This window comes from Mauremys reevesii, linkage group 10 (assembly GCF_016161935.1).
Source record: "Mauremys reevesii isolate NIE-2019 linkage group 10, ASM1616193v1, whole genome shotgun sequence".
NCBI lineage: Eukaryota > Metazoa > Chordata > Testudines > Geoemydidae > Mauremys > Mauremys reevesii.
In genome coordinates, this window is record NC_052632.1 from 72,528,944 (window position 1) to 72,556,032 (window position 27,089).

The window sequence follows — 27,089 nt, forward strand, 5'->3', positions numbered from 1 at the left end:
ATGATAACTAGTGGTTGTACTGTCCACCCCTGTTAAGAATGTGACACCCTATAACTGCAACCAAACTTAAGTTTTGTCATTCTGATTATCTGAAATTTGAAGGAAAAAAAAATAATTGAGGCTTAACTCTTGATGATAGGGTCTAGAAGATGAATATCAGGAAGAAGGTACCCTTCTAGGACAGTATGTCTATGATCAAGAAGGGGAGCCACTACAGATGTTTCAAGTGACGGTAAGCCCACATTAACAGAAAATATATAGCTGTTGCCAAAGCCACTTGACTTGCCTCTTGCAGTAGTAGCAGTAGTTTAATTTTAACACCGCTTTGATACATTTGCTGATGCCTTTCACTGTCCGTGTGCTAGTATGCAAAATGCTAGCGTTCTGAAATGTGATTCTGATTTAACTCTTGCACTGATAACTGCAATAACTTAATGGAGTTATTCCTGACTTGCGCCATTGCAAATGAAGAGTCATTTTGGCATTTTTATTTTTGCCTTCCATAAAACGTGCATAATGAAGAATCTTTCAGTACCAGAAATTTGCAATATCCATATTTAGTCAGTTGGACTACAGTTAAACTGGTCCCACCACACAGTGGATTAGATCAGTAACTTTCACTCAGTAAAACTATAGCACTGTTCATCTGAAATTCTCTGTGACCTGGAAAGTTACTATGGCTTATTTTAAAGGTTATTTTACTAAAGAAATCTTATTCCTGCTTTCAAGCTTTTAAATAAAAGCATTAAGAATTGTTCTACTTCATCTAGATCTCCAGTAGAGCATGGGAAGTCAAGCAAAGACAATGAAAATTTGACAGCTTGTGTAGATTGCAAGAGATTATCCATAAATTATGATTACCTTTTGGGTATATAACTTAACTACTTAAGCAATTAATGATGTATGTAGTGTAGTGATTTGGCTGCTACTCTTAAACAACTTTAGGTGATCAACATCAGTTGTCTACAGAGAAAAATAAAGTGGCAAGTGATGTCTGATTTTTTTTTTCATGTTTTTTTCAGAAGAAAAATGAAAATGCATTCCAGATAGTGGAGCTAAGAATTTTTTCTAATTGGGGCCATACAGAGTACACTTGTCTGTATCGGTTCAGAGTGCATGGAAAACCTACTGAATAAACTACTACACTACAGCTTTTTTGGTGTATATTTTCTGTTTGTATATATTGGAAAACCTAGAACACTGGAATCTTTAAAGGATGAGGATATGTGACATGTACTGCAGGATCAATACTCCTCTTCAATAAAATGCAGAAGACTGTCCGCAGAATTGTGTACAAACTCATACCTGCTCTGATGCTCAGCTTGTAATTGCCAGTCAGCTTTATATTTTAATGTGTCCATTCTGAGAAAAATATTGCATGCAAACTACTCTGGTTCAAAAGCCAAGTTGGCAAACAGGCGATACTTATTTTATTACATTTGAATGTACAGTTTTTAAAGAAGCTATGCTTTCTGCAGCTAGAAATCAATTTTTAAAACAGGCCCCATCTGCACACTTCTATTACGCTGGTTCCCTATGTGAAAACGTATGAACACTTTTAAACACTAATTGTGGCTAATGTATGCTTTAATTGACCATGACTTTTGAACTTGTTGCTAGGCCCAAAAGGACTTCCTGAGTAGATGCAGAATATGAAACATGTTACTGTCAAGGAAAGTGAATGGAACCAAAAATAGTTTAAACATCAGAGGCATAAAAGTCTTTCCTTTAACATGGAACCATGCATTAATGTAAAAGTCAGGGTTGATTTTAAACCACTACAGTTATTTTAAGTTTTCTTCCTATTTAGTTTCCTTTTGACTTAGCTTGTTAGAATAATCGCTCAGTGTACTAACATTTGCTGAGCAATCTAGTAGGCTTATCTCCTATACCAAGGTGAGAGTCTGGCTAATGGTCTGCAGATAAGACCAATTCAGAGCTCAAATTGCAAAGGCAAAATCTTGGTGTGCAGAAATCTCTCTTCAGCACAGGATTAATTGGGCTGGCTCACATTATAAGTGCTGCACTGTGGAAGCACTAAGTGAAAATAGGTTCCATGTCATAGACTCAACTTTTAATTTAAAAAAGCAATTCTGCAGTGAAGTAACTTGCAAAAGAGGTTCACACTCAATGCCACTATATTTAGATACCATTCCTTAGACAATGTTTCAGTTTATATACCCTTAAAGTGGAGGATTCAATACCCATTGAAGAATGTTAGAGCAATGACTCTTAACAGCATTATCTTACTGCATTTAATTGGAACTTGCATTGTATTAACAGACTGCATTTTGCTAACAGACTGCTTGCATAGCTCTCCCTATGTAAATGCTCATTTTGTAATTTTATTTCTGAATGTTACTGGAAACCCTTTATAAACAAGATTCCTGAAAGACATTCATGTGAGAAATTTATCTTACTGTTGTAATGCATTTTATTGGGTCAACTTAATTACAGATGTGCTGTTATATTTTTCAGAAAGATGAATGATGGTGCTGACTGGTTTTCTGAATTAGAGTTCTGTATGTTGCACAATAGTCCTCAAATGTTTTAAAAAAATCTCCATAGAAAGAGTGTTTAAGTTCAGCTAGAAACAGAACCAATGGCCTATGCAGAAGAGCTAGATAAAACATGTACAGGTGTTTCATATAAGTTAAATATATAAATCAGAATTATCCTGTATAAATTGAAATTAGGAGCTGGGGTGGGAATATTTTGAATAACACTAACTTATTTTTAAAGAAGCAAGATAGGACTTTGTGCAATGTATTTTTGTAAATGCTTTTCAAAATATTTGTCTTGGTATTCTTTGCTGCTTCCAAACGGACAAGATGCTATTGAGATGTTTAAATAAAGAGTTTTAATTTTTGAAAGTGCATGTAATATTTGAAACAAGTAATAAAGTTTCTTTTCTGTATTTATGCTGAATCTGTTTGACTATTTGGGCTAAAATAACTAATGTAGGGTAACCGCTTTTAGAATAAATCAATTTTTCTACATCTTTAATAAGCAAATAACTTCACCTCAGTTTTATGCTGAAATGTAAGTCCAACTTTATTGTGAGGATATATCCCATAGCTGTGGTGAGAAAGGAGGATGGTAAATGGACACAGGGCAGAGCAGTACTATATATAAATAAAAACATTTAATGTGGGAAATTCCTTCAGGAACTGCAGGGGGGGGGGGTAATGCTAGAGAGTAATCGTCTACTTTTCACTCTCTTCCTGCTCTCCAGAAAGCTCTGCCTTTTGCTTTCATTGTCTTCTGTCAAAAGGGATTTATGCGTGCAGAAGAGAGGCAGACTTTGGTGATACATACATACGCCTGGTCTACACTACACAGGTCGACATAAGGCAACTTGTATCAACCTAATTATGTCATTGTCTACAGCCTTCCTCCTGCTGATGTGCCTTATTACACCGACATAACTCCACCTCCATGAGCTGTAAGGTGTACTCTGGATGTACCAAAAATTGTTTCAAAACTAGTTCTACTACTTAGAACTGTTCCTGAGAGCAAAAGCTTTAGTCTCCCAAGCATGAGACACCGCATTGTGGGAATTAAGGACTAGCTCAGCAACTGCAATACTTGTGGCTTTCTGCCCACTGTTAGAAGAAGCAATTCTAGGCTTACCTGGTTCAGACGGGCTTAGCTACTAAAGACATTGAGGTGTTGCAAACAATGCTTGTAAAACACCTCCAGTGGCTATTGTGTGTAGATGCAAGGCATTGCACAGGCACTATCAAATTACAGTATTAAAACAGTGCAATGTAAATAGGACCTTTTGTGTATTCACAATTCCAGCCTTAGTGTGCAGAATCCTTTGCACTTTAACTAACACACTCTAGGTGTTGTACAACCAAATAATTCCTCACTCATTCGTAAGAGCAAAAAACAAAATATACCACAGCCAACCTCGTAACTACTTATGGGCACTTAAATATGTGGAAAGGCACCATGCTTGTAATGGGTAGCCAATTACAAAATTAAATGGGTTTTGGTCATATATTTAAGTGAAGACTCCTGTTGTAATGAACCTTGAGAATAAAGTAGCATCTCTACATTGTCTGACATTAGTGCAAATCGTATTGACAAATGCACTCTAAAGCATTCTGCAACTACAGGTAGAACATCCAGATTCACTTTCTGTTGTGGACTGATGGGTATCAAATTAAACTTAAAAGTCTGTAGCAGCATGCTATTGCAAATAAAAACAAGCATCTGTATGTGCAAATGTTTGTGAAGTGTCAAAAGTTTCACTTAGTGCTGACCCAAAACATCAAGCTGTCTGCCCCAACAAGTGGTGTCCCAATGGGCAGGTGGCTTATGTGTGCATTTGGTGCAAGGAGCTCCTGGCCCTCAGAGACTGTGTACAGGCTTTGGAGACCAGGGTGGCTAAGCTGGAGGAGCTAAGGGAGACAGAGGTACATAGACAAGACTTGCAGGGACACAGTAGACAGGGGCAGCTCTACATTTTTGGCCCCCCAGGGCAGTCATGCGCGCGCGCGCCAGCGGGGCCGGACACCGGGCGCATGACTGCAGAGCTGCTGCTGGTCCCGCGGGGCTCTGGCTGGACCTCCCACGGGCGCGGGACGCGCGGCGCGGCGGGCGCGCTTGGCTGCTGCAGGTCGGCCTGCGGGAGGTCCAGCCGCGGAGCCGCGCGCGCCTCCCCGCGGCATGCCTGCGCGGCAGCCTGCCCTCTCCCGGGCCTCTCCTCTCCGGCGCAGGTCCGCATGACGGCAGCGCCCCCCGGACCAGCCCCCGCCCCACGGCCCGCCGGGGGGCCCCTAGATTTTGCCCCCCCCCTTGCCAGCTTGGCCTGGCCCTGCTGCCTGACAGTAGAACAGTCCCACCCCTGGTCTGACAGCCTCTGTGCTGTTGAGGATGAAAGCCTACGGGAAGGAGACCATCCAACAGGAGCAGAGGGAAATGATCCCATAGTTGGGATCCTCCTTCCAGATGATGATGTGGTATCCTCTCATACCGAGGATACCTCTCTGTGGGGAGGGAACTCCAGTTATTAGGAAGAAACAGGTATTAGTAATGGGCAATTTGATCATTAGAAACAGATAACTGGGTATGCAATGACTGGGAGAGCCGTATGGTGATTTGTCTGTCTGGTGCAAAGATTGTGCATCTCTCGAGACCTCTGGATAAGCTTGTGTAGTGCTGGGGAGGAGCCAGTGGTCATGGTACATGTAGGTACCAACGACATAGGGAAGGATAGAAGAGAAGTCCTGGAGGCCAAATTTAAGGTTGCTAGGTAAGAGATTGAAGCCCCAGGACCTCCAGGGTAGCATTCTCTGAAATGCTTCCAGTTCCACACACAGGGCTAGTTAGACAGGTAGAACTGCAGGATCTCAATGCGTGGATGAGATGATGGTGTAGGGAGGAGGGGTTTAGATTTATTAGGAATTGGGGAAATTTTGGGGAAAGGGAGAGCCTATACAGGAAGGATGGGCTCCACCTAAACCAAAATGCAACCAGATTGCTGGCACTTAGTTTAAAAACTGCTCTATGGACCTTTTAATTTTAAGGGCTGGGGGAAAGCCGACAGGTGCGGAGGAGCACGTGGTTTGGATATCCCTTAGGGGAAGATCTATAAATGGAAATTTTCTATGTCCTAATGAGGAGAGGATGGAAGATGATAAAATACAGGTAGGATCTGATGAGAAACAGTCAAAAGAAAAAAAGTCCCATGGAATTACCGTACATCATGTAATGGTAGACAGCTAAAAAGTGACAAGTTTTTAAAGTGCTTATATACCAATGCTAGAAGTCTAATATTAAAGATGAGTGAACTAGAGTGTCTTGTATTAAATGAGGATATTGATATAACAGAAACTTGATGGAATGAGGATAATCAATGGGACACAGTAATACCAGGGTAACAAAATATTTCTGAAGGACAGAACAGGTCATGCTGGTGGGGGAGTGGCACTCTCTGTGAAAGAAAGCATAGAATCAAATGAAGTAAAAATCTTAAATGAATCAAACTGTGCCATAAGAATATAGCAGTAGGGCTATATTACAGACCACCTGGCCAGGATGATGATAGTGACTGTGAAATGCTCAGGGAGAACAGAGAGGCTATTGAAATAGAAAATAATAATGGGGGATTTCAACTATCCCCATATTGACTGGGTACATATCACCTCAGGAAGGGATGCTGAGATAAAGTTTCTTGACACCTTAAATGGCTGCTTCTTCGAGCAGCTAGTCCTGGATCACGTATAATTTTATTGACAAAACTGCCTCCACACTGATGCCTTATTTAATTCACGACTAATACACATATTCGAGAAAGTTTGGTTTTGTAAACGATTCAGCATGACTTGAGCTAAGGCGAGTTCACACTACACCTCTGCTCAGACCCTCTACAGATCCCCGGCAAAACCAGGCTTGACGTCCCTCATATTTCGAAGGTAAAAAAGAGCAGGTTAAATGACTAGCAAAGCATAAGGGCACCCAAACAAGCCCAAGTGGGCTGGGACAGGCGCCTTTGCAGCAGCCTTAGCCAGGCATCCTGGGAGAGGATCCCAACCCTCCCTCCAGCTGGGAGAGCTCAGCCTGGATCTCACCCAAACCAACAGCCCTCTGCACCCCCCTCCCCCTCGCTCCACCCACCCTTGTATCCCCTCCCCCTCGCTCCATCCACCCTTCAGCCCACGCTCTCTATCCACCCCCTCCACTGCGATTACCGCCCCGCCCCCATAGCCTCCTCCCTCCGACGCCGAGTCACGTGGTGTGGCGTCGCCACCGCGAAGCTGCGCTGCGGGCACTGGCCCGCCCAGGCTGCCGTCTTGCTTGGTGGGCGGGGCTGACGGAAGCCGGCCCGGGTAGAGAGCAGCAGGGCCTGTGTGCAGCAGGCAGCTGCGGGGCCGGGCCCGTGTCTCTCTCCGCCCCCCTCTCCCCCCCCCGCATCGATGGCGGCGGCGATGGCGGCGGCGGAGCAGGAGGCCTCGAAGGGCGGCGGGCGGAACCGCGGTGGGGTGCAGCGGGTGGAGGGGAAGCTCCGCGCCAGCGTGGAGAAGGGCGAATACTACGAGGCGCACCAGATGTACCGGACCCTCTTCTTCAGGTACAGCCCGGCCCGTTCCAGAGCCTTCCGACCGCACACTAGCCTGCTGCCCGCGCGCGCCCCGCCCCGCCCGTGCTGTTGGACGCACGGCCTGTCCGTCTCTCCTACTCGCCAGCTGATTGGGCTACAGGGGGGAGGGGCTCACTGTGAAGAGTAGCGTGACGTGCGTGGGGAGGCGGAATTGAGGGGAAGGGGGTTGCGGGAGGGGTTAGAATAATTCCCTCTACCCGCCGCCCCAGTTCGTCCTTTTCCCCCCGGGGGGTGGTGGGAAGGGGGGGGCTGGAGTCTGGCTTGGGGGAGGGGAGTGAAGTGGGGGCTGGAGTCTGGCTTGGGGGGAGAAGGGCTCTTGGCTGGCGAGGGAGGGAGGAGTGAAGGGGGGCTCTTGGCTGGCGAGGGAGGGAGGAGTGAAGGGGGGCTGGAGTCTGGCTGGAGGGAGGGGAGTGAAGGGGGTTTGGAGTCTGGCTGTGGGAGGGAGGAGTGAAGGGGGGCTGGAGTCTGGCTGGAGGGAGGGGAGTGAAGGGGGTTTGGAGTCTGGCTGGGGGGGCGAGGGGCTCTTGGTTGGTGCGGGGTCGGGGGTGCCCAAGCTACATAGATGTTCATAGGGTGGAGGCTGGCATTATAGTGCCCTGAGACTCCCTGGCCAGCAAGTCTGGAGACTGGCCCCCAATCTCTAACCTACTGGGGGTTGGGGCCACCCATTGATGGTGGGGTCGTGTAGTTAATGCTTACGGGCCACTCTCCACCCTGAAGTGATTTGCCTGGGAGGTGAAGCAGGTTGTGACCTAGCTCTTCACCACCACTCTGCTGTGGCATGATGGGTGCTTGACCTTTTGTGGAAGGGCCACACACAGGCCTGTAAATTGTGGGCCCCTTGCCTCCCTTATATAAATGGTCCCATTATTCATCTTCTCCCCTTTTTGTACTCCACTGCTTCACTAGGCTGTCATCACACTCATCTAGAGAGCCCCAGGTGATCTCAACAACAATTAGGCCCAAAAGCAAATGCAGCTTGTTTTTTCATTCTCTTTTCCTTTTCTGTCTGTTTGGCACTGCTTATAGACTTGCCTTGGAGCAAGCAGGATTGGAGAAAAAGATTCCTTACTCATTTCTTCGTACCCCCCGTCCCCCTGTTATGCCAATTTGCTCCAGCATCTTGGCATCCTCAGGCCAGTCCTGTTGGTAGGGGTCTCCTCTCTCTAACCAATGGAAAGAGAGGTAATGATCAAGGTTGTGTTGCACCTTTCTATTGAGATGCATAAATGGGTTAGTTACATTATCCCCCTTCCACCTTCTCAGCTGCTTTCATTCCTTTTTAGGGATGTTTAAACTTAAAAGGATAAGGTTACATTTTAAGAAGGATTAAAGAATATGAGTTCACGGGGAGCAGTTTCTTCTCAGAGTTATGTAAAGGTTGACTATATTAAAACAAGCTGCTGAAGGACTTAATTAACATTTGCTAAAGGACTTTGAGATCACCAGATGGAAGATAGAATAGTAGTACAGAGTGTTAATATTATTAGTGTGACTGAATTAGTAGTTCTGCAGTAAACCTCATGCTGGGTGAAAGTTATCATCTGGTGGTAACATAGGTATATCCTTAGAACCTGTAAACTCTTCTTTTACTCCAAAATGTTTTCCTTCTAATTAAAAGTGTCATTCATATGTAAAAGTACAGTGTGCAAATTTCGTCATACCTGTCATAAAATTACAATTTGAATTTAAAAAACAAAACAAATGTTGATTGTTTAATTAAAATACACAATGAAATCCTCCATTTTAAGAGTAAGATGATTTAAAAATGTGTCTTAAAATGAATCCGCAGTGTGGGTGTGTCTCCAAATGGGTTGCCTGGTAGGTCGACTTTTAATCGTAGATCAGATGTAGTAATTCTGGTTTTTGGATGTCCTGATTTTAGTGTCATTGATTTGAAGACACTTTAAAATGCATTGATTTCTCACCATGTTTAGTCAACTTGGAAATTAAAAAAAAAAAGGCAGATATTACTGCACAACTCCATTTTGTGCCTTGCCTATTAATGAATAATGTAACAGGTCTGCTTCATGGTACAGTATTTGTACTGTGGTATTACTACTTTGAGTACATGGCTGCTGTAATCTTGAATTGTCATCTACGGTGTAAGACTTCATTATTAAACACTCCTTTGCATTTAATATTAGTCTGAGTGACAGAGACTAAATAGTACTCAGATGTTTAAGGGTAACAATACATCTCCAAATACTTCTGTTGAAACAGTTTGTCAGCAGAAATCTATCTTTAATTTTGTTGCAGAAAAGTTTAGATTGTGACAATGTTTTTCTTTCTTACACAACTTGTAACAAGCAGTCTCTTCTTTCATAGTAATTTAAAATGCAGTAACTTGCATCCTGGCTTGAACCCACTGAATTAATTTAAAATGGGTAGATCAGGCATAACACAAGAACAAGGAGGCATTCAGTGAAATAAGAAAGTGGTAAATTCAAAAATAATAAAAAGGAAATATTTCCCCATAAATCATAATGAAACTGTGGACCTTACCACAGGAAGTCATTGAGTCCAAGAATTTATCAATATTCAGAAAGGGATACCACTTAGGAATAACAAGAATATCTAGAATTGTCATAGTTAGTGCTAATAAATTTTGGAAGAGATACTAAACTTTATGGTTTAAACCATTCCCTAATAGAGATTAGGATGAGATCTAATGAGGGTAGACAAATTATCCATTTCTCCCTGCTTCAGGATTTTTATACCTTCCTCTGAAGCATCTGATACTTGCCACTGTTGGAGACAGGATAGATGGAGCTCGGGTCTAATTCAGTATGGAAATTCCTATGTTCCTATGAATGTACGTACTTGGGTTTCATTATTATTGTAGGTGCTGACTGGTTCAAGCACATCTAGGTTTCTGACTTTTGAAATTTCAGGTCAGACTTCCAGGTTTAACTTCAAGGTGGTAGTCAAACTGGCTTACGTTTTATTAGTGCTCGTGGACACTTTGTTTAATCTGAGTAAGCCATCAAGGCCTCATTTACAGAAATGTTTTGATCCATTTCTACATTTCCCTGCTCCCACTCCACTGTAATCTATAACAATGGTGAATCTTATAAAAGATAAGGAACAAGAAGTATTATCAATTTAATTAATTAATTGGCATGCCAGATACAGTGCTACTTAGTTTCCCATGTTGCTTTCTTAATAACTTCAGTCGTGATCTGGAGAGTGACTATACAATATCATGAAGTGAGACATTCTATTTTTGAAAGATTTGAAGGCTAAATTTGTCTTAGCTTTTGTAATGTGCTCATTTCATATCTGAATAAACCAGCACATAGAATTCCACTATGTTACTGTGCAAATACACCCGCTTATATCTTGATAAGCGTAATGCAGTATATTAGTTCTGTCAATACAACTATTTTTTTGAACAATTTTCATTTTAAAATGGCATTATTTTGTTAGTGTCCTATCTTCAAAAGAAGGAAATTAACTGAGCTTTTACAGACACAGGATTCCTAATAGCTTCCATTTATAGTGGTATGCTTTAATGGCAGTTAAAATAGACGTGTAAGAAGCTGCTTTAAATAAATAAAATTGCTACAAACTTAAGTGATTATATTTTCCACACCTAGTCATAGGCATTTTCCTGATTTTTGGTCTTTTACTCCCCAGGCGGTGACCTTGAAAGGCAATGCTTTGGGAGCAGTGGAATAGGAGCAAGGAACTGAGAGAAAACCTTGTTTTGTTGAACTATCCATATTAATGGGTCTCTAGAGTTCACTTAGCAGGAAGGTGGTGTTACAATGCAGTTTGATTGTAGGAGGAGGAACAGAGATACTCCTATTGGAAATAGGTATTTTGGTCCTGTCTGGCCAGAGGGAACATTGTTACAATCAGTTTAAAAAATAGCAATCTCTTTTTTTCCTTCTGATTTATGTATATAAAAGTAACAAACAGCCATTGTTCAAAATATAAATAGCCAGGATTGCAAAATCATCACATATGAAACTATTCATCCTTTCAGTAAACCAATCTCTGCTATACGGTAGAGTCCACAAAAAGTCTGTATAGAGGCAGTCAGATAAAGGTAATCTTTTAGTGGGGGGGAGGGGGGGAAGAACAAATAAACAAAAAATGCACAAACAAGCCAAAGACCAGAATAATTTGGAACACATAGTATCATCAAATAAAAGTGGAATCGCTGGAGCATACAATATATTAAAATTCTGGAAGTATTGACATTTGAACAGTGTCAGCCTCAGAAATTTAGCTGAGAGCGCAAAAAAAATCTTAGCTTAAAAAGATACTATTTCTGTTCTTTTATTTATCTGTCTGGCTGAAAGATCAGTGGAAATCCAGGAAGGTCAACTTTGGTCTTGTCTACACTGGGCAAGTTTCTGCGCAGTAAAGCAGCTTTCTGCAGTGTAACTCCCGAGGTGTACACACTGCCAAGCCACTTAGGGCATGGCCACACTTGCAGATTTAGAGCGCTTTGAGTTAAACCAGCCTTTGCAGCGCTTTCCCTACTGCGCTCTACGATCTGTCCACACTGACAGCTTCAAGCACACTGGCATGGCCACATTTGCGGCACTTGCAGCAGCATTGGGAGTGGTGCATTATGGGCAGCTATCCCAGCATGCAAGTGACTGCAATGTGCTTTTAAAATGGGAGGAGTGGGGTGGAGTGTGACAGAGTGTGTATGTGCGGGGTGGGGGGGGGAGAGAGTGGGTTTTTGGGGGCTGAGAGCATGTCAGTATTCTGTCTTCTAAGTTCAGACAGCAGCAGACCTCTTCCTCCCCCCCGCCTCTCTCTCACACACAGCATTCCACAATAATGGCTTACATGCCGGCTGTCAGAAATGGAGCTTTGAAATGGAATTTCTGCATTCCTACAGGAGTTCAAAACAATGACTAGAGTGGCCACTTGAGTTAAGGGGATTATGGGGCATTTCTGGAGGCCGATCAGAGCACAGTAACGCAACACCTTGTTCACACTGGCGCTGCAGCGCTCCAGCGGGGGCGCAACAAACGTTATTCCACTCGCCGAGGTGTAGTATTCTATACAAAACCTTTAGCTATAGAGAGTGGTGGTGGTTGTGACCAGGAGATTGTAATGACAGCAGTGTGGTGCTAGTCACATCGCCTTATAATGGCAATTTTGGAATGAAGGATGGTTGTTGTTTTTTCTGACTTTGAGTTTTTGACATTCATTTTTAAATGAAGAAGCTAGAAGCTGAATTGTTGAGCAATTGGGTTTTGAAATGTGAAGTTTCTAAGGCTATGTCTACACATGCGGATGTAGAGCACTGGGAGTTAAACCAGCCCTTGGAGACAGCAGCAAGGAAAGCGCTGCTGGGTGTTCACACTGTGCTCCTTGTGACTGTGAAGCATGTCCACATTAGCAGCTCTTGCAAGGCCACAGAGAGCAGTGCATTGTGGTAGCTATCCCAGCATGCAAGTGGCTGCAGTGTGCTTTGGGAAAGGTTTGCAATGCCTAATGGGGCAGGCACAGCATCACATGATGCAGGGTTCCCAATCCCATTGTTCCATGGGCATCCTACTAGATTGCCAGCTGCTTTTCAAATGAGGGGGTGGGGAGTGGGACGGTGTGTGTATGTGGGGGGAGAGACTGTATGTTTTGGGGGGCAGAGTGTGTCAGCATGCTATCTTGTAAGTTCAGACAGGGGCTGGGGGAAGGGGGAAACCCGACATCAGTCCCCGTCTCTCTCTCTCTCTCTCTCTCCGCCCCCCCCCCTCCCCCCTCAGCAGGAGCATTCCACAGTACTGGTGTGCTTTGTGTCCTGGAGCAGATAAGCCTACGGGATGTCAGAAACAGAGCTTTGAAACGGGATATCCGCATGCCTGCAGCCGAGTTCAAAACAATGACCAGAGTGGCCAGTTGACTTCAAGGGATTATGGGACATTTCTGGAAGGCAATCACAGTGCAGTAATGCAACACATCATCCACACTGACACCGTGGCGTTTCAGCTGGGGTTCCGAAAGCTTTATGCTTCTCATGGAGGTGGATTGCCAGGAGCACTCCAGCTGCGGGGTCCAGGCACTCTAAGTGTCTTGCCAGTGTGGACACCTCAGGGCACCCAAGGCTGATTTAATGCACTCCAACTTACAGTCTTAGGCCTTGTCTACATTTGCATTTGCTGTCTTTGTGAAAGTGGGTGAAAGTGACTGCTCAGATTTTTTGAAAAATTGTGTGGTGACTCTTTCTGATTGCTGTCAGCTTTGTAGATACTATCAAAGCTTAGCTAATTTGGCTCTACAAAGGATGGTTGCACTTTTCATGTCCTCTTGTGTAGCGGCCAAAAGTGGTAATCAGGGAGACTAGAAGAGAGTGAGGAGAGACTGGGAAAGAGTTGAGTGAAGATGTCTCAGAAGCTGGGAATGAGCAACAGGTGATGGATCACTTGATGATGACCTGTTCTGTTCATTTCCTCTGGGGCACCTGGCACTGGCCATTGTCGGAAGACTGGATACTGGGCCAGATGGACTTTTGGTCTGACCCAGTAGGGCCGTTCTTATGCTATGATATGATATTTGTGATATGCAAGCTTGTCTTGTAATGGCTCAGTCGTATGTTACAGTGCTGTATAGCATTTATACTGAAAGCACTTTAAACTTCCATATATTAATTGATGTAATAGGACATGCTGGAGACTTTCATTTATTATTCACATAATAAGAATTGTCTTGTGCATCATACCAGACTTTTGGATGCTGTCCCACTGTTCCAAGAGAGTAAGAATAGTAGCTCAGTGGCTTGAGCATCGGCCTGCTAAACCCAAGGTTGTGAGTTCAATCCTTGAGGAGGCGATTTGAGGATTTAGTTGGGGATTGGTCCTGCTTTAAGCAGGGGGTTGGACTAGATGACTTCCTGAGGTGCCTTCCAACCCTGAGGTTCTATGATGATTAAAAATTTTGTTAAGGCAAAAGTGGTAACGTGATGTCCCAAAGTTCTATTATAATTCCTTGTTTTCATATGCTTATAACTTTTGATCTGTTCTCCTTTTGGGACTAACTTTTGGGTGAGGACCAGGAAAGGGAAATTATTATTTTTTTTAAATATTTATAATAAGATCCATTCATATATAATATGCTTTCTATACAACCAGCTTTATTGTAGCTTTCACTTGTTTATACATTGATTTTCAATACAAACATACATATTTGAAAATAAATCTTTGTGTCACCTTGTGCTTCAAGTAGTAGTAAATGACTTTCAAATTCAAGTGATTTTTGAGTATATGTAAACCTGTCGCTTAATGATACTTTATCTAAAGATTTTTTTGTTTTGCTTTGTTTTTATTTGCAGGTATATGTCCCAAGGCAAACACGTAGAAGCAAGAGAACTGATGTATTCAGGGGCACTGTTGTTCTTTAGTCACAGCCAAGTAAGAATTCCTTTTATTTTTTCCAAATTGTTTGAGGGTTAAATGGTGACTCATTAGTGTTAAAGTTTTGGGCTCATAAGCAGTCTAGAGCTTGTCTACACTAGGACAATCAGAAAAGACAAATCAACTAAGATCATGAAGCAATACATAGGTTAAAGCACATTAAACCCTGGTGTGATGTTATTTAGTTCACTTAATCCTTCTTCAGGGATTTGGTTAATTCATCTTAACTTTCCCGAATGTCCCCATGTAGACAAGTCTTTATTGTGGGAAGTTGCTATGTAGTCTTTTCCCAGTGCATGAGTCCTGTGTCTTTTCTGTGTAGAGATTAATTGCATCACTTGTAGAGACTTTGACATTCATGTGTGTCCACACTGCATTTGCAGCCTAAGCCAGTTGTGCTGTATTTTCATGCAGGTTTTTGGTTTACTTTATTAAATTACTACTACTTTTTGTGAGGGTGGAACAGGGTTAATTGTCCCTGTTCCATCTGAAAATTTGCTTTTTGCAAAATTCTTTAAGCATTTTCTTGACCTTATTCTAGCAACTAATGATAGCTTCAGCACTAACAATACATTTCTTGTTTTTGTGCACATTTTGTAGCAAAACAGTGCTGCTGATCTGTCCATGCTGGTTTTAGAGTCCTTAGAGAAATCGGACGCAAAAGTAACAGATGAACTACTAGGTGAGATTATCTCATTGTGTTTAGTTTGACAGAGTTTCAAGCGTATTTGCACTTCAGAGAAATTTGTGTTATCAGAAACGTAATGTTCTCCTAAACCTTCAATCCCTTTCATTGTGCCATGAGTTGTGGGCTCCTGTTTTGCTAAGGGGTTAATTTAGTTCCAGAAGTGACATGCAGACAAAATTGCTGGAAAAATAATGGATTCTCAGTAATTGATGTGGCTCTAAGCATACGGACATACTTTGAGCAAACATCACTATGTTTTGTAGGTGGAGCATGATTTTTGGCATTGTCCTCTCCCCAGCACAGGAGCGACAAGTATTGTCTGCACAGTAATTGACCTCTCCGCCGCTTTGATGGACAGCGGCTTCCTATCCAGTCAGTGTGGTGATGTGTGCATTGCCCCGCGGGTCGGCCATTTTGTCAAAGAAACTTTGCTTGTCGGGTAAGCGTGCAGTTCATAAAGCCCTTCTTCTGAGCTGCCCAGCTGGAAATCACATGAAGAGTCCCTTCCACATCAACTGCTGTTCTAGGTGCCTGCGGACCAACTGGAGAATGGGATAGGGAATGCACTTGGTTTCCATAGATCCAGTCTGGCATTTCACTCCACGGTCCTCCAACAGCCCTGCTCCTAATTACAGGCTCCCATCCCTGACACTTCTTATGACTGGTGTGCACCTTCCTAACTGAAGCTTTGTCTCCTCACTGGAACTCCCTGACAGCAAAGGAACATCTGTCTTAAGCCATGGGACATGGGAAGCTGTTCCTACCTAGTGCCAGTTACTAGGCAGGGTATGGTTTCTGGCACTGCAGCGGAGAGGTCAATTGGACGTTACTGATTTACAGAGCTAAGATTGACTTGTACACATGGAAGTACATTGTTCAGTCACTCATTTAAGAAGAACAACTAATCTTTCAAAATGTTTTTACAAAGGTTTATTGATAACAGGAGAAACTTTGCTATGTTCCTGGTGATGTTAATTGCATATTTGTATTGCTTCTAGAAAACTTGGCTAAAGTGTTTAGTTTGATGGATCCAAATTCTCCTGAAAGAGTAGCTTTTGTGTCCAGAGCACTGAAATGGTCCAGCGGTGGATCAGGGAAACTCGGTCATCCGAAACTACATCAGTTATTAGCCATCACGTTGTGGAAAGGTAGGAACAATTGACTTTGCTCATTTTTGTAACACTGAGATTTTAGAAATCTTTTAAGATAATTATATCAATAACTTAATTTTCTTAGTGGTGAAAAAATGAAATATAAATTTGTATAGATTGGGTTTGTTCTTTTCTTATTGTGTAAGTTAAAATTTTGCTTGATGAACCTGTTGGAGAGCAGAGCACAGAGTGAGGCTTCCACCTAGTGCTGTAGTAAACCCAGGCTAGTCACAAGAGAGTTTAAGACACCATCGATTATAAGTTATTTCAGTGTCTGCTTTTTTTTTTTTTTAAATCCTGGATAAACTCACCAGAGACAGTTTCAGCACATGGCAACACTTCCCAGTAGTCTTTAGTGTCTTTTGACTTAGTGTCTACATGAAATTGAACTCTGATCATCAGGCTTACTTAACATAACTAATTTCAGAGCCCTTTTCTTGAATTTATTGTGGTTTCATTATGCGCGAAATCAAGTGTACAATGTGATGAGAGAGGTTCATAAAACTTATTTCGGTCGTAGATGATGCATGACTATAAGGTGTGTTATATACAGCCCATACGAACGTTAGTTTGAGAATAATTGAACAAAAAGTCACTTTCTTTGATGTCCCATGGGTCTCTACTAACACCAATATACTAAGTGAACTTTCTAACAAAACAAAATCAGACCTGCTCTTCTGCAGCTCTGAAGTCCGGATGTTAGTCAAAAATAGTAAACTTTACCCCTTGGTCGAAAGTTCAGACTGCCTTTGCTTGATGTGCCTTACTATTTCTCAGTGATGTAATTGTGAGAGTTATTGGTTGGCATTTGATGGGTATTGCTGTTGTCAGCTGCCGAGTAAGAATATTTCTGAAGTGTTGGTTTCTCAATGAAGCTCCAGCAGGCGTGTGGACGTGATGAGCGAAGGAAACAGCATATACTTAAAATTGAGTGTGCTCAGACTAGAGCAGATGACTTGCTAGCCATCCACAGGTGTTCTCTTAGGTCATATTTTTGAGACTTTAATTTGAAGATGGCTGGATTATTAAAATGGGACTTTCGGGTTCAAAATATAATTAATATCATGACTTTGATGTGCCACGGCCATTGGCTAGAATACAGCTTTGCCTGAAATGAAGTTCTGGTAAATCTTTTTATTTCCTATTAACTTTTGCTACAGTATAGAAATAACTTAAGTTTGATAGTGGGAGTGAGTCAGACTAAAATTAGGCAAAACCTCTTCTCCACACAATTCAAGGTAATGGCATTGGAGTTTAAGGTGAAACTTCTTGCCCCATCATCTCACTACTGGTAATAATATATTTAATATGCTGATGGTCAAGACTGTAATTTGGTGTATTTGAGGATTAAGACCGATATAGACAGGGGAAGCAATGTCTGAATACAAACAGTTTTTAAATATTACTAATTCAAAATGTACTTAAAATTTATTTGAAATGGCCATTTCCTTGTATTTGTTGTATATACCCATGTTTACATAACAGCCCCCATGACACATCTGTTTGGAAAAGGAACAAACCTACCAAATGTTCTTGAATTTAGCATAACAAACTGATTTCTTAACAGCTGTTTTCTTTTTGTCTTTCTTCTGTAGAGCAAAACTATTGTGAATCTCGGTATCACTTCTTGCACTCCACAGATGGCGAAGGATGTGCTAATATGCTAGTAGAATATTCATCATCCAGGGGATATCGCAGTGAGGTGGACATGTTTGTAGCTCAGGCAGTCTTACAGTAGGTGTTCAACATTTATTTGATATGAAAGTGTTTGCTGTGCAAAGTGTTGGATTAAACTATTTGCATTCTGGTGTCTGGCCTCAAGCAAAGTAGGGTAACAGATGTATCTTTTTGCAAAAGAAATTGTAAAAGTGAATTAAGTTTTTTAGTCTTTTGTGTAGTTAGTGAGGTGGAAAAACTTTGTATATTGATTCAAAGATTGTATGTGACCCACTCCCACAATTTATATATTTGTGTGTTTTTAAAAAAAAAATTTACAGTGAAGGTGTGAAAGCACACTAACTATTGGGAGAATTAAACTAATCCATCTGAATCTGAGAGTAGCATCGTCATAATTAAAGTAAAAGTTCTCCTTTTAAGACGTAGTATTATTGCCCTCAGGTTAAAAATGAATTTGTAATCATTTGTAAGATTCCCTTCTCTTCATAATACCCCCTGAAAGGCTGATGATGAAATATGTCCTTGTCATTATTATTCATGTGATGGTGGTGCCCAGAGGCCCAGATCATTGTACTGGGCTGTGTGCAAACACAAAAGGCTGATGTGGTTCCTGCCTGGCAGCTTGCCATCTAAGAACTACTTTTGTTTCATCAAGCACATTCAATGGCAATGTAGGGTACTTCAGTGAGTGGAGTTACTGCCAGTTTCCTAAGATCATTAAAGTATTTGTTTTACAGGGGAAGGAATACATATAATTTTGCAGGTTTACAAACTGATAATCAAATACTTTGATTTACTAGCCTGGACTGTGTCAATTTTAACTCTGTTTTAACTAACACACTCTGAAGATGAGCAGTTCCCAGGTTGCCTGCCTAACTGCCAGCGAAAATGGCTTCCCTTTCATCTGTCACCTCTAATTTTTTTATTATAATAAGCCTCTTGTATGGAGGGTTGGAACCAGGGGCGGCTCTAGACCCCAGCGCGCCAAGCACGCGCTGGCCAGCGGCCGTCTCGCATTTGCGGCACTTGTTGAGCTCGCCCGCATGCCCGGCAGGCCGGAGGGAGGCCGCCCGGAAGGACGCGCAGGCATGCGCGCGACTGCGTCGGCCCGTCCCGTCTCCGCCCTGAGCCTCCCTCCCGCAGGCGGCGCTGGCCGGGGTTCCGGCCTCCGGCTCGGTGACAGGCCGCGGGGGCATGGGGCGGGGCCGCCGAGCAGCGAGCCGGGAGAGGACCGCGAAGGGGGGGGGGCGGCGGCGCGCAGCTTGCGGCGCGCTTATAGGTTGGAACAGTAGTTGCTTTTGTCATGCTGAAACAGCTCTCAAGCCTAGTCTTTCTGCTTTTACTGTAACATTCTCCAACCTGTAAACTGGCACAGTCCCTTTATGGGTTTCCAGTACAGGCAGGGCAATTACATGTGTTGAAAAGCATTTATAAGGTATATTCTGCCAAGCAGTATTTATGCAACTAAATCTTTTACTGACCTAGATGTATAGCTAGAATAAATCTCTCAACATATGTGGATTTATCATGCAAAATTGATGTTGTAACTTCAGCAGTGAACAATAATAATAATAAAAAAAAACCCACAATGTCTAATGGTTCAGGTACAGAGGCTAATACAGAACTGAAAATGAAGTCTCTCATTGCAGCCCTCTCAATACTTACTAGCATTTACCACCTGAGCACAAAGTTCCCAGTAAGTGTGCGGGTCTTGCAAAAACTAGAACTAGAAATAACTTGGCATTATTCAAGAATCAGATGATCTTGGTCATCAATCAGTTCATTAACTAGTGACAAATTCTGTTTGAGAATCTGACTGTATTTACTTAAGATAAGACTTGTAGACCTTTAGACACAATATGGACAGAATTTGTTTGATGTAGTAGCACTGAATCAGTACCAAGAGTAGAAGGGAAATTTGTTTTGTCATTCAGGATTTACAGCTGCACACCAAAAGAGGGGGGTGATTATTTTGGATATCAGGAAAAATGAGGTATGCGCTGAAATTAAAATTTATTTCCACGGGATAAACTTTTGGCCACAGTAAGGACAGCTCCAGTTAACCTGAATTATGCATAAAAAGTAGCACCCATTATAATTTTTCATGAGCTTCTGATAGAGGTTGAATAAAGTTGGATAGAATGTCTTCCTTTAGATTAACTTTCTCATTAACTATTACTATCTAAGCTAACAGTATGACTCTTATTCATTTGCAAATGCTTCTGGTGTTCTTTAAAGTCATTTAACAATTTTCTCCTTGGCTGATTTTAAGCAGTTGCTAGAGCTCTTCATTTTCAGTTAATAGAGCTTCTGTTATTAACTGATCTATTGAGCCTGGTGTGGCTTTTTAAGTTAAAGTTATTGTAGATCAGAGTGAACATTAGACTTTTTTTTTTCTCTTAGTTTAAAAGAAATTCTTGGGAGCTCCCAAATACCTTTTTCAACATCTATTTTACTGCTTCCTCTTTCAGATTTCTCTGCTTAAAAAACAAGACCAGTGCATCAGTGGTTTTTACGACATATACACAGAAACATCCTTCAATAGAAAAGGGGCCTCCATTTGTACAACCATTGCTAAATTTCATCTGGTTTCTGTTACTGGCTGTTGATGGGTATGACTTTTTATTACTTTGGTTTTAATTAACTTTTTCATTTTGTGCTATGATTACATTTTGTGCTTTGTTTCCTTTCTAGAGGAAAGCTAACAGTATTTACAGTATTGTGTGAACAGTATCAACCTTCACTGAAAAGAGATCCTATGTATAATGAGGTGAGTTATCAGTAGTTAGTTGTAACACAGCCCAGTAGAATTGATTAAATAATGCCTTTTCAACATAACATATACACATGCCCTCTAGGGAGCAGGGTCCGGGGCTTGCCCTGCTCCGGCAGTCCAGTTGGGGAGTGGGGTCGGAGGCTTGCCCCCCTCCTTGCATACCGTGGCTCTGCGCGGCTGCCAGAAGCAGTGGCACAAATCCCCTCTGGCTCTTACATGTAGGGGCAGCCAAGGTGCTGGGCACGCTGCCCCTGCTCCAAACACCGCTCCCGTTGGCCGGGAGCCATGGTCAATGGGAGCTGTAGGGGTGGTGTCTGCAGACGGGGCAGTGTGCAGAGCTGCCTGGTTGAGCCTCCGCATAGGAGCCAGAGGGGGACATGCCGCTGCTTCTGGGAGCTGCTTGAGGTAAGCGCTGCCCAGAGCCTGAACCCCGACCTCCTCCCACGCCCCAACCTCCAGCCCATATCCTCCTCCTGTCCTCCGAACCCCTTGCTCCCAGCCTGGAGCACCCTCCTGCACCTCCTCCCAACCCGTCGTCCCCAGAGCCTGCACCCCCAGCCAGAACCTTCACCCCCCCACACCCTAACCACCTGCCCCAGCCCGGAGCCCCCTTCTGCACACTGAACTCCTCATTTCTGGACCCACCACAGAGCCCACAGCCCCCAGCTGGAGCTCTCACCCCCTACTGCACCCCAACCTCCAATTTTGTGAGCATTCATGGCCCGCCATACAATTTCCTACCCAGATGTGCCAAAAAGTTTGCCCACTCCTGTGCTAGAAAATTTTAGGGTTTGACTTTTCTTATCATAGATACTTTGACATGTATAAACAATTAACATCTGTTTTGTGTGTCATTTCAGTACCTAGATAGAATAGGACAGCTGTTCTTTGGAGTTCCACCCAAGCAGACGTCATCCTATGGAGGATTACTAGGTAATTTATAACAATGAAATGTCTATGGATACAACGTCTAATCTTTTTGGAAATGGTACCAGTTTATGGACTATTACTCACCCATTGTATTTGGCCTAATTTATGTATAGTGTCTTTGACACAAGTAAACATAGATAAAATTAGTCACCAATATAAAATGAATCAGATACACTTGTAATGTAATGGATATGAAGTTTGTAAAATCCTCACTTTGGTTAAAAAAGGGAAGAAATGGTATAATATCCCTATAAATATTAAATCTGAGATTAAATAGTAAATTGCAAAGTAAACCCTTCGCCTGAAATTTATGCATTGGCTTAACTTGAAGCATATGAGTATTCCTATTAATTTCAATGGGAATATTCATTTCTTAAAGTTGAGTACGTCTGGAAGTATTTGCGGAACTGGGACCTTAGAGAGAAGTCTAATATTTTTCAAAGTAAGTAGTGTTTGTGTAGTAAATGTTTATTTCTGCATGAGGAATCAATATTAATACAGTTTTTCTACAAAAGTCTTATCGGAAGAAATCAAAACATCAGTTACTAAGTACTATTCACGTTTTGTTTTGTGTTTTTTTAAATCACAGCGGAACACACTGAGTCACATTATATTTAAAAAATCATTGACTACAATATTTTCCCATAAAGAAATAAGTTCTTCCTTAGAAACTTCTTTGGCTTATAATAAATACGTGTTTAATTCCTTTATCTGGTACCCAAAGTTTAGTAAAAATATCACTATTGTAATTGATCCAGTATGTAAACAGGCTTTCAGAAGTTTGCATCTGTGAGAGTGAGATGGAGGGCGTGCGAACGCTATGTTATAAACCACAATTTTGTTTCCCAAGATTCATTCCTGTATTTAAGGCAGATGCGACAATGTACATCTGTCCTGCCATTCAGTGCTTTCAGCAACTTTTCCAGGGTTAACAGAGGCAACTTCAGTAAAAGCTGGAACCTAAAAAGCATGTCAATAATGAATCACTCTGATAGATCTAAAAACTTTTTTAATTTCTCAGATGTCTTTTTAGGGGCTGGTCACTAAAGTGCTGATTGTCCTCAAATCCCACTGAAGTTAGAATTCTCCATATTTTACTCCTGACAGAATTCTGCACCCGTGGGAGGCGCGGGTGCAGAATTCATATGGCCCTCATATTTCTGTGCCCCCCACGCAGAAAAACGGAAAAGAAATCTAGGGGGGGACACGCATCTCTTCCCCAGCAGCCAAGGCAGTGCTTCTGTTCCAGAGACGCAAATCACTGCAGGGGGAGAGGGGCTCCATGTGTGTGCCTACTGGGGCTGGCCAACAAGCGAGAGAGACTGTCCCGCTCTCGATACTGCCGCTTGAGGGCGGTGGAGGAGGATAGGTCTTTTTGTTATTCAGGAGGAAGGCTCTGTCCCCGAGGCAGAAGTGTAGCACCCTGCCTGCCTAGTAAAATATAACTTCTTGAGAACTGAAAAAAACACTTAATTAAATATTAGTATCATGTTACTGAAAATTGTTTGTTTTTATGTTAAAGAAAATAGCTTTTTGTAAAAAAAAAAAAAAACAACCACATTTTGTTAATGTTTCTGTTGATTGTTAATTGATTTCATTCTCTGAAGCAGAAATGTAGCAACCTGTCTGCATAGTAACGTTGTTAATTATTCTGTTGTTAGTTAACTGTTCCCATTCTCAGGGCAAATAAAACATTTACCAAGCAGTCAATTAAATGTCAGGACAATCAGAACCAAACCCCTTTCCAAAGTACCCAGCTAGGTCCAGAACAATGATGAACAAAGCTGTATGACTTTCATGTGTGAAAATCTGAGCAATTTTAAAATGACATTCTACTCCCTCCCTCCCGTTTGGTGTTCTGTAATGCAGTTTAAATGAAAATCCAGGATTATAACTGGAATGCAGGGTATTAGTTACCAAGTATTTCTAATTTAACTTTAACATGTCTAGGAAATGCTGAATAGTTATTGTGACTTTTTTCTGTATTGTACTTTAAATAACTTACCAAAATAATTGAAACTAGTGTGATTATATTGCATTATTTTGACAAATAAAATTTTGCAGAATTTTGCATATTTTTTAAAGTTTGGCGCAGAATTTTGTGGCACAGAATCTCCCCAGGTGTAATATTTAGTCAATGTTTCAGTTGGAAAAAGTAGCTTTCAAAATTAATGTAAATAACTTCACTGCTTATATGGTTTTTAATTTAAAATATATTGATTTGTTTTGTTTGTAAATGGAGACTCAGATGCTCAGACTTTTTATAGAACAATGTTTGGCTTCAACTTCAGCTCTCTAGTTTTCTAGTCCATTCTAGCTCAGATTTTAAAGTGCTCTAGCTCACTTTGCATGCAGTTTTTGAGATGATTACTGTGGTTTTCTGTAATCACGTTTTATTAATGATAAAATGTTTTTCACATGCGGTTTTTAAAAATTGACTTTGTTTTTAAAGAATTATTCATTCTGAAGTAAAAAATTTTCATATAACAGTAAGCACCTGAATAACTTAAAGGGACATAAGAAACACAGATTGGGCCTGCAATGTACCCTACTGTGAAACTGCTGTAATTTGAGGAATACCTTTTAATTTCTATATTTATATTTTTAATTATCCACTCCATTACAGTAATGAACTTCAAAATAAAATAGTTTACTCCACCAGTTTTCCAAAATTAAAATTTAACTATCCTGTATTTAATTATAGGAAATCTTTTAAACAGTCTGATGGGAGCTGGGGAAGATGATGATGCAGAAGATGGTCAAGAAGATAGCAGTCCTATTGAACTTGATTGAATTTTTTTTCATTAGGAGCTGCATGAATTTGGCAGTTTGGTAACTCAAAAGACAATTTCAGAATTTGAGTCCTGCAATTGTTTCTCAACAACTAAAAGGGCTCCTCTGTTCTGTTAAAGAAGGTTGCTGAAATGTTTTATGATGTTTGGTCTATATTATTTATGTAAAAAGAAATAGCCAATAGAACTGATTGGAATGATTGTTATCAGACTTCCAATATGCTGGCTGGTGGCTTTGATTAAGATATATAGTCTTCTACAGTTTCAAATGCAGTATTCCCTTTTTCACAACAATACAAAATAAAGCATAAACATTCGTTTGTTGCTTTACATTTTTAAACCAGTTTTGTTTTAGTGTATTATGAAAAATGCTTGACCTTTGCTGTCACAAAGGAATGTCTTGAAAGGCAGGGTAAATAGTTGTATAGCTGATCTATAAACCCAGTGCCAAAAGTATTTCAAGACAACCCAAAGAGGGTGTAATTAAAGGTGCACATTCAGGAAACTTCGATACCCCACACACATCCCTGAAATTCATTCCTGTCACAGCAATTAGTATAATTTGCACACTCCAGAACAATTCTGTGTATCTAAAATCAGTCTCCAAATTACACCATTCTTATACAGATGTTCCTTTATCAGAGTAGAGGTGAGCAACCACTTATAAGAATGGATCATTTGAATGTAGATGATTGGCTGCTAATTAGACCAGAATTTTTTAGCCTTGTTGTTTTATACATAGATATTCAGCAGCTAAAAAACCTCCTCCAACATATTAGTTTTTTTCTTTTAGAATGAAGTATTTTAGGTGGGTCTGTAATAGTGTGTAAAGGTGACAGTTTGAGGTTTTGTTTTAGTAACGAAACAAAACCACTTTTTTTTTTTTTGCTAAAAGCAGCACATGGAAATCTTTGAAACACAGTTCTATTTACAGAAAAGGGATACTGCAAAACTATCAGTTCTTTAAGATACAATATTTATTTTTATTGGGTGGTTGATTCATTTAACACTTTATGTAAAAAATAATAACCACAAACTGTGCATTAGGCATAATAATTCTTGTCTCCTTTCAATGCAGTGCACCACGTGATAGCTGTATGATTAAAAGATGAAATCGGGGAAACACTTTATTTTTTCACATCTAAAATAAAAGGCTTAGATTAATACACAGTGATCATGCATGGGGGGAATAATACATTTTTATTTACTGTAAAAAAAAAAATGAATTTAAAGGAGGACTTTGTGTTAATTGTTGAGTATTAAATAAATACTTTATACTGGGATCTGCAGCACTGTTGCTTTTTGACAGTTTCACGATTGGAGGTCTCATATTTTTAAGGCATTTTCCCCTGACATAACCATTGATTATGCAGTTCTCATCTTAGGCTTTGGATAACTTCTGCAGTTTTGACTTGCTTCATACCTCCAGAAGTCAATAGCTCTTAGTTAAAACTAGTTCTGGGATATGGTTGCTACAAGTACAGACTGACATTCCTCAAACTGTGTCAGGCAGTCAATAGGAAGTTTGTATATTCATGCTTTCCAGCAGTCGAGCTCTCCTTCTCTAACCGCTTTCCCCCTCCTACCTTGATTAGAATTGGTGCAATGGGAAGCAACCCTACCTGTTTGGTGGTCTTAGATGGCAGTTTCCCTTCTGTTTGCTTAATCCTTTTTGTTTGCTGGAAGCTTAAATGTATTCCTCTGAACAACATGGATCAGGAGAAGATCCACAGTAAACCCTATATGATACCACAGGTCTCCCTTAAAGAAGCATTCTGGGTGACCTGGGAAAAATGCTTCAAACCATAATCTCAGGTGCCAGTTTTTGCTGGCTCAGAGATGCAGCCCATAACCGTCTGAGGTAGTTGACTCTATGAACGGATCTAGGGACACATGTTGTGTAGCCTCCTGACGCCCACCCTATACCTCTTGTTTGCAGACAGTGCACCACCTCTTGGAGATGGAGCTCCTCAACATACCCTGAACAATCCAGAGTTCTGGACAGTAACTCGGGTAACTTAACCAAAAATAGAGGGAGTGGATCTGCGCTCTAACACAGAAGCTTAGCAGTGACCCCAGTAGTATTAAGGTGGAATAACTTCCCAGTGCATGGACAATTGGATGTCCACCTTTTCATGTTCTCTGTATGTATAAATATCTCCTGTCTGTGTGTTCCGTTCTATGCATCCGAAGAAGTGAGCTGTAGCTCACGAAAGCTCATGCTAAAATAAATTTGTTAGTCTTTAAGGTGCCACAAGTACTCCTGTTCTTTTTAAGTCACTTGGGCACTTGTGAAAATCCCACCCAAATGATTGTGGGATTTTTAATGCTGGGATGTTGTTACATGCCGATCAATTATATTTAAAGCAAGTGCCTAGTTTAAGTGAATTTATTGCCAAGTGCAGAGGGAATAATTGTAGGAGCTCTTTCAAATACGGAATAACCGGGATCCCCAGCTTCCTGAGAAACAAGTTTGAAAAGCTCTGAGCCTGTGAAGAGATTCATGGAGATGGGCTTCTGCAGTGCCCAACTGAGGTTAATGGGCCTGTATGCATCATTTGGTAGGATTGATTGGTGCTTTAATGAAT

The 27,089-nt window shown here is 41.4% G+C and overlaps 2 protein-coding genes across 26 annotated transcripts in view; both read left to right on the forward strand.

Annotated features, from left to right (window-relative positions):
* Positions 1-1,150, forward strand: part of SUN1 (Sad1 and UNC84 domain containing 1) — a 59,407-nt gene extending 58,257 nt beyond the window's left edge. For 20 of the 24 annotated variants that reach the window (XM_039492833.1, XM_039492831.1, XM_039492838.1 and 17 more), the window contains 2 exons: positions 140-232; positions 1,023-1,150. In XM_039492833.1, the coding sequence (XP_039348767.1) occupies positions 140-232; positions 1,023-1,136 (207 nt within the window). In that variant the 3' untranslated portion in view covers positions 1,137-1,150. The remainder of the gene's footprint in view (positions 1-139; positions 233-1,022) is intronic. The other 4 variants (XM_039492824.1, XM_039492823.1, XM_039492822.1 and 1 more) reach the window with 1 other exon arrangement.
* Positions 1,151-6,795: 5,645 nt separating this feature from the next.
* GET4 (guided entry of tail-anchored proteins factor 4) lies at positions 6,796-25,782 on the forward strand. Of its 2 annotated transcripts, none has more exons than XM_039493203.1 (9): positions 6,796-7,081; positions 14,406-14,484; positions 15,088-15,169; positions 16,174-16,323; positions 17,922-18,060; positions 20,475-20,615; positions 20,698-20,773; positions 21,640-21,712; positions 24,414-25,782. In XM_039493203.1, exons 1-9 carry the CDS (start codon positions 6,927-6,929, stop codon positions 24,500-24,502), a joined length of 984 nt encoding a protein of 327 aa, XP_039349137.1. In that variant the 5' UTR covers positions 6,796-6,926; the 3' UTR covers positions 24,503-25,782. The 2 variants fall into 2 exon arrangements, with proteins under 2 accessions (XP_039349137.1, XP_039349138.1); XM_039493204.1 differs by lacking the exon at positions 6,796-7,081 and adding an exon at positions 9,842-9,926.
* Positions 25,783-27,089: the final 1,307 nt, after the last annotated feature.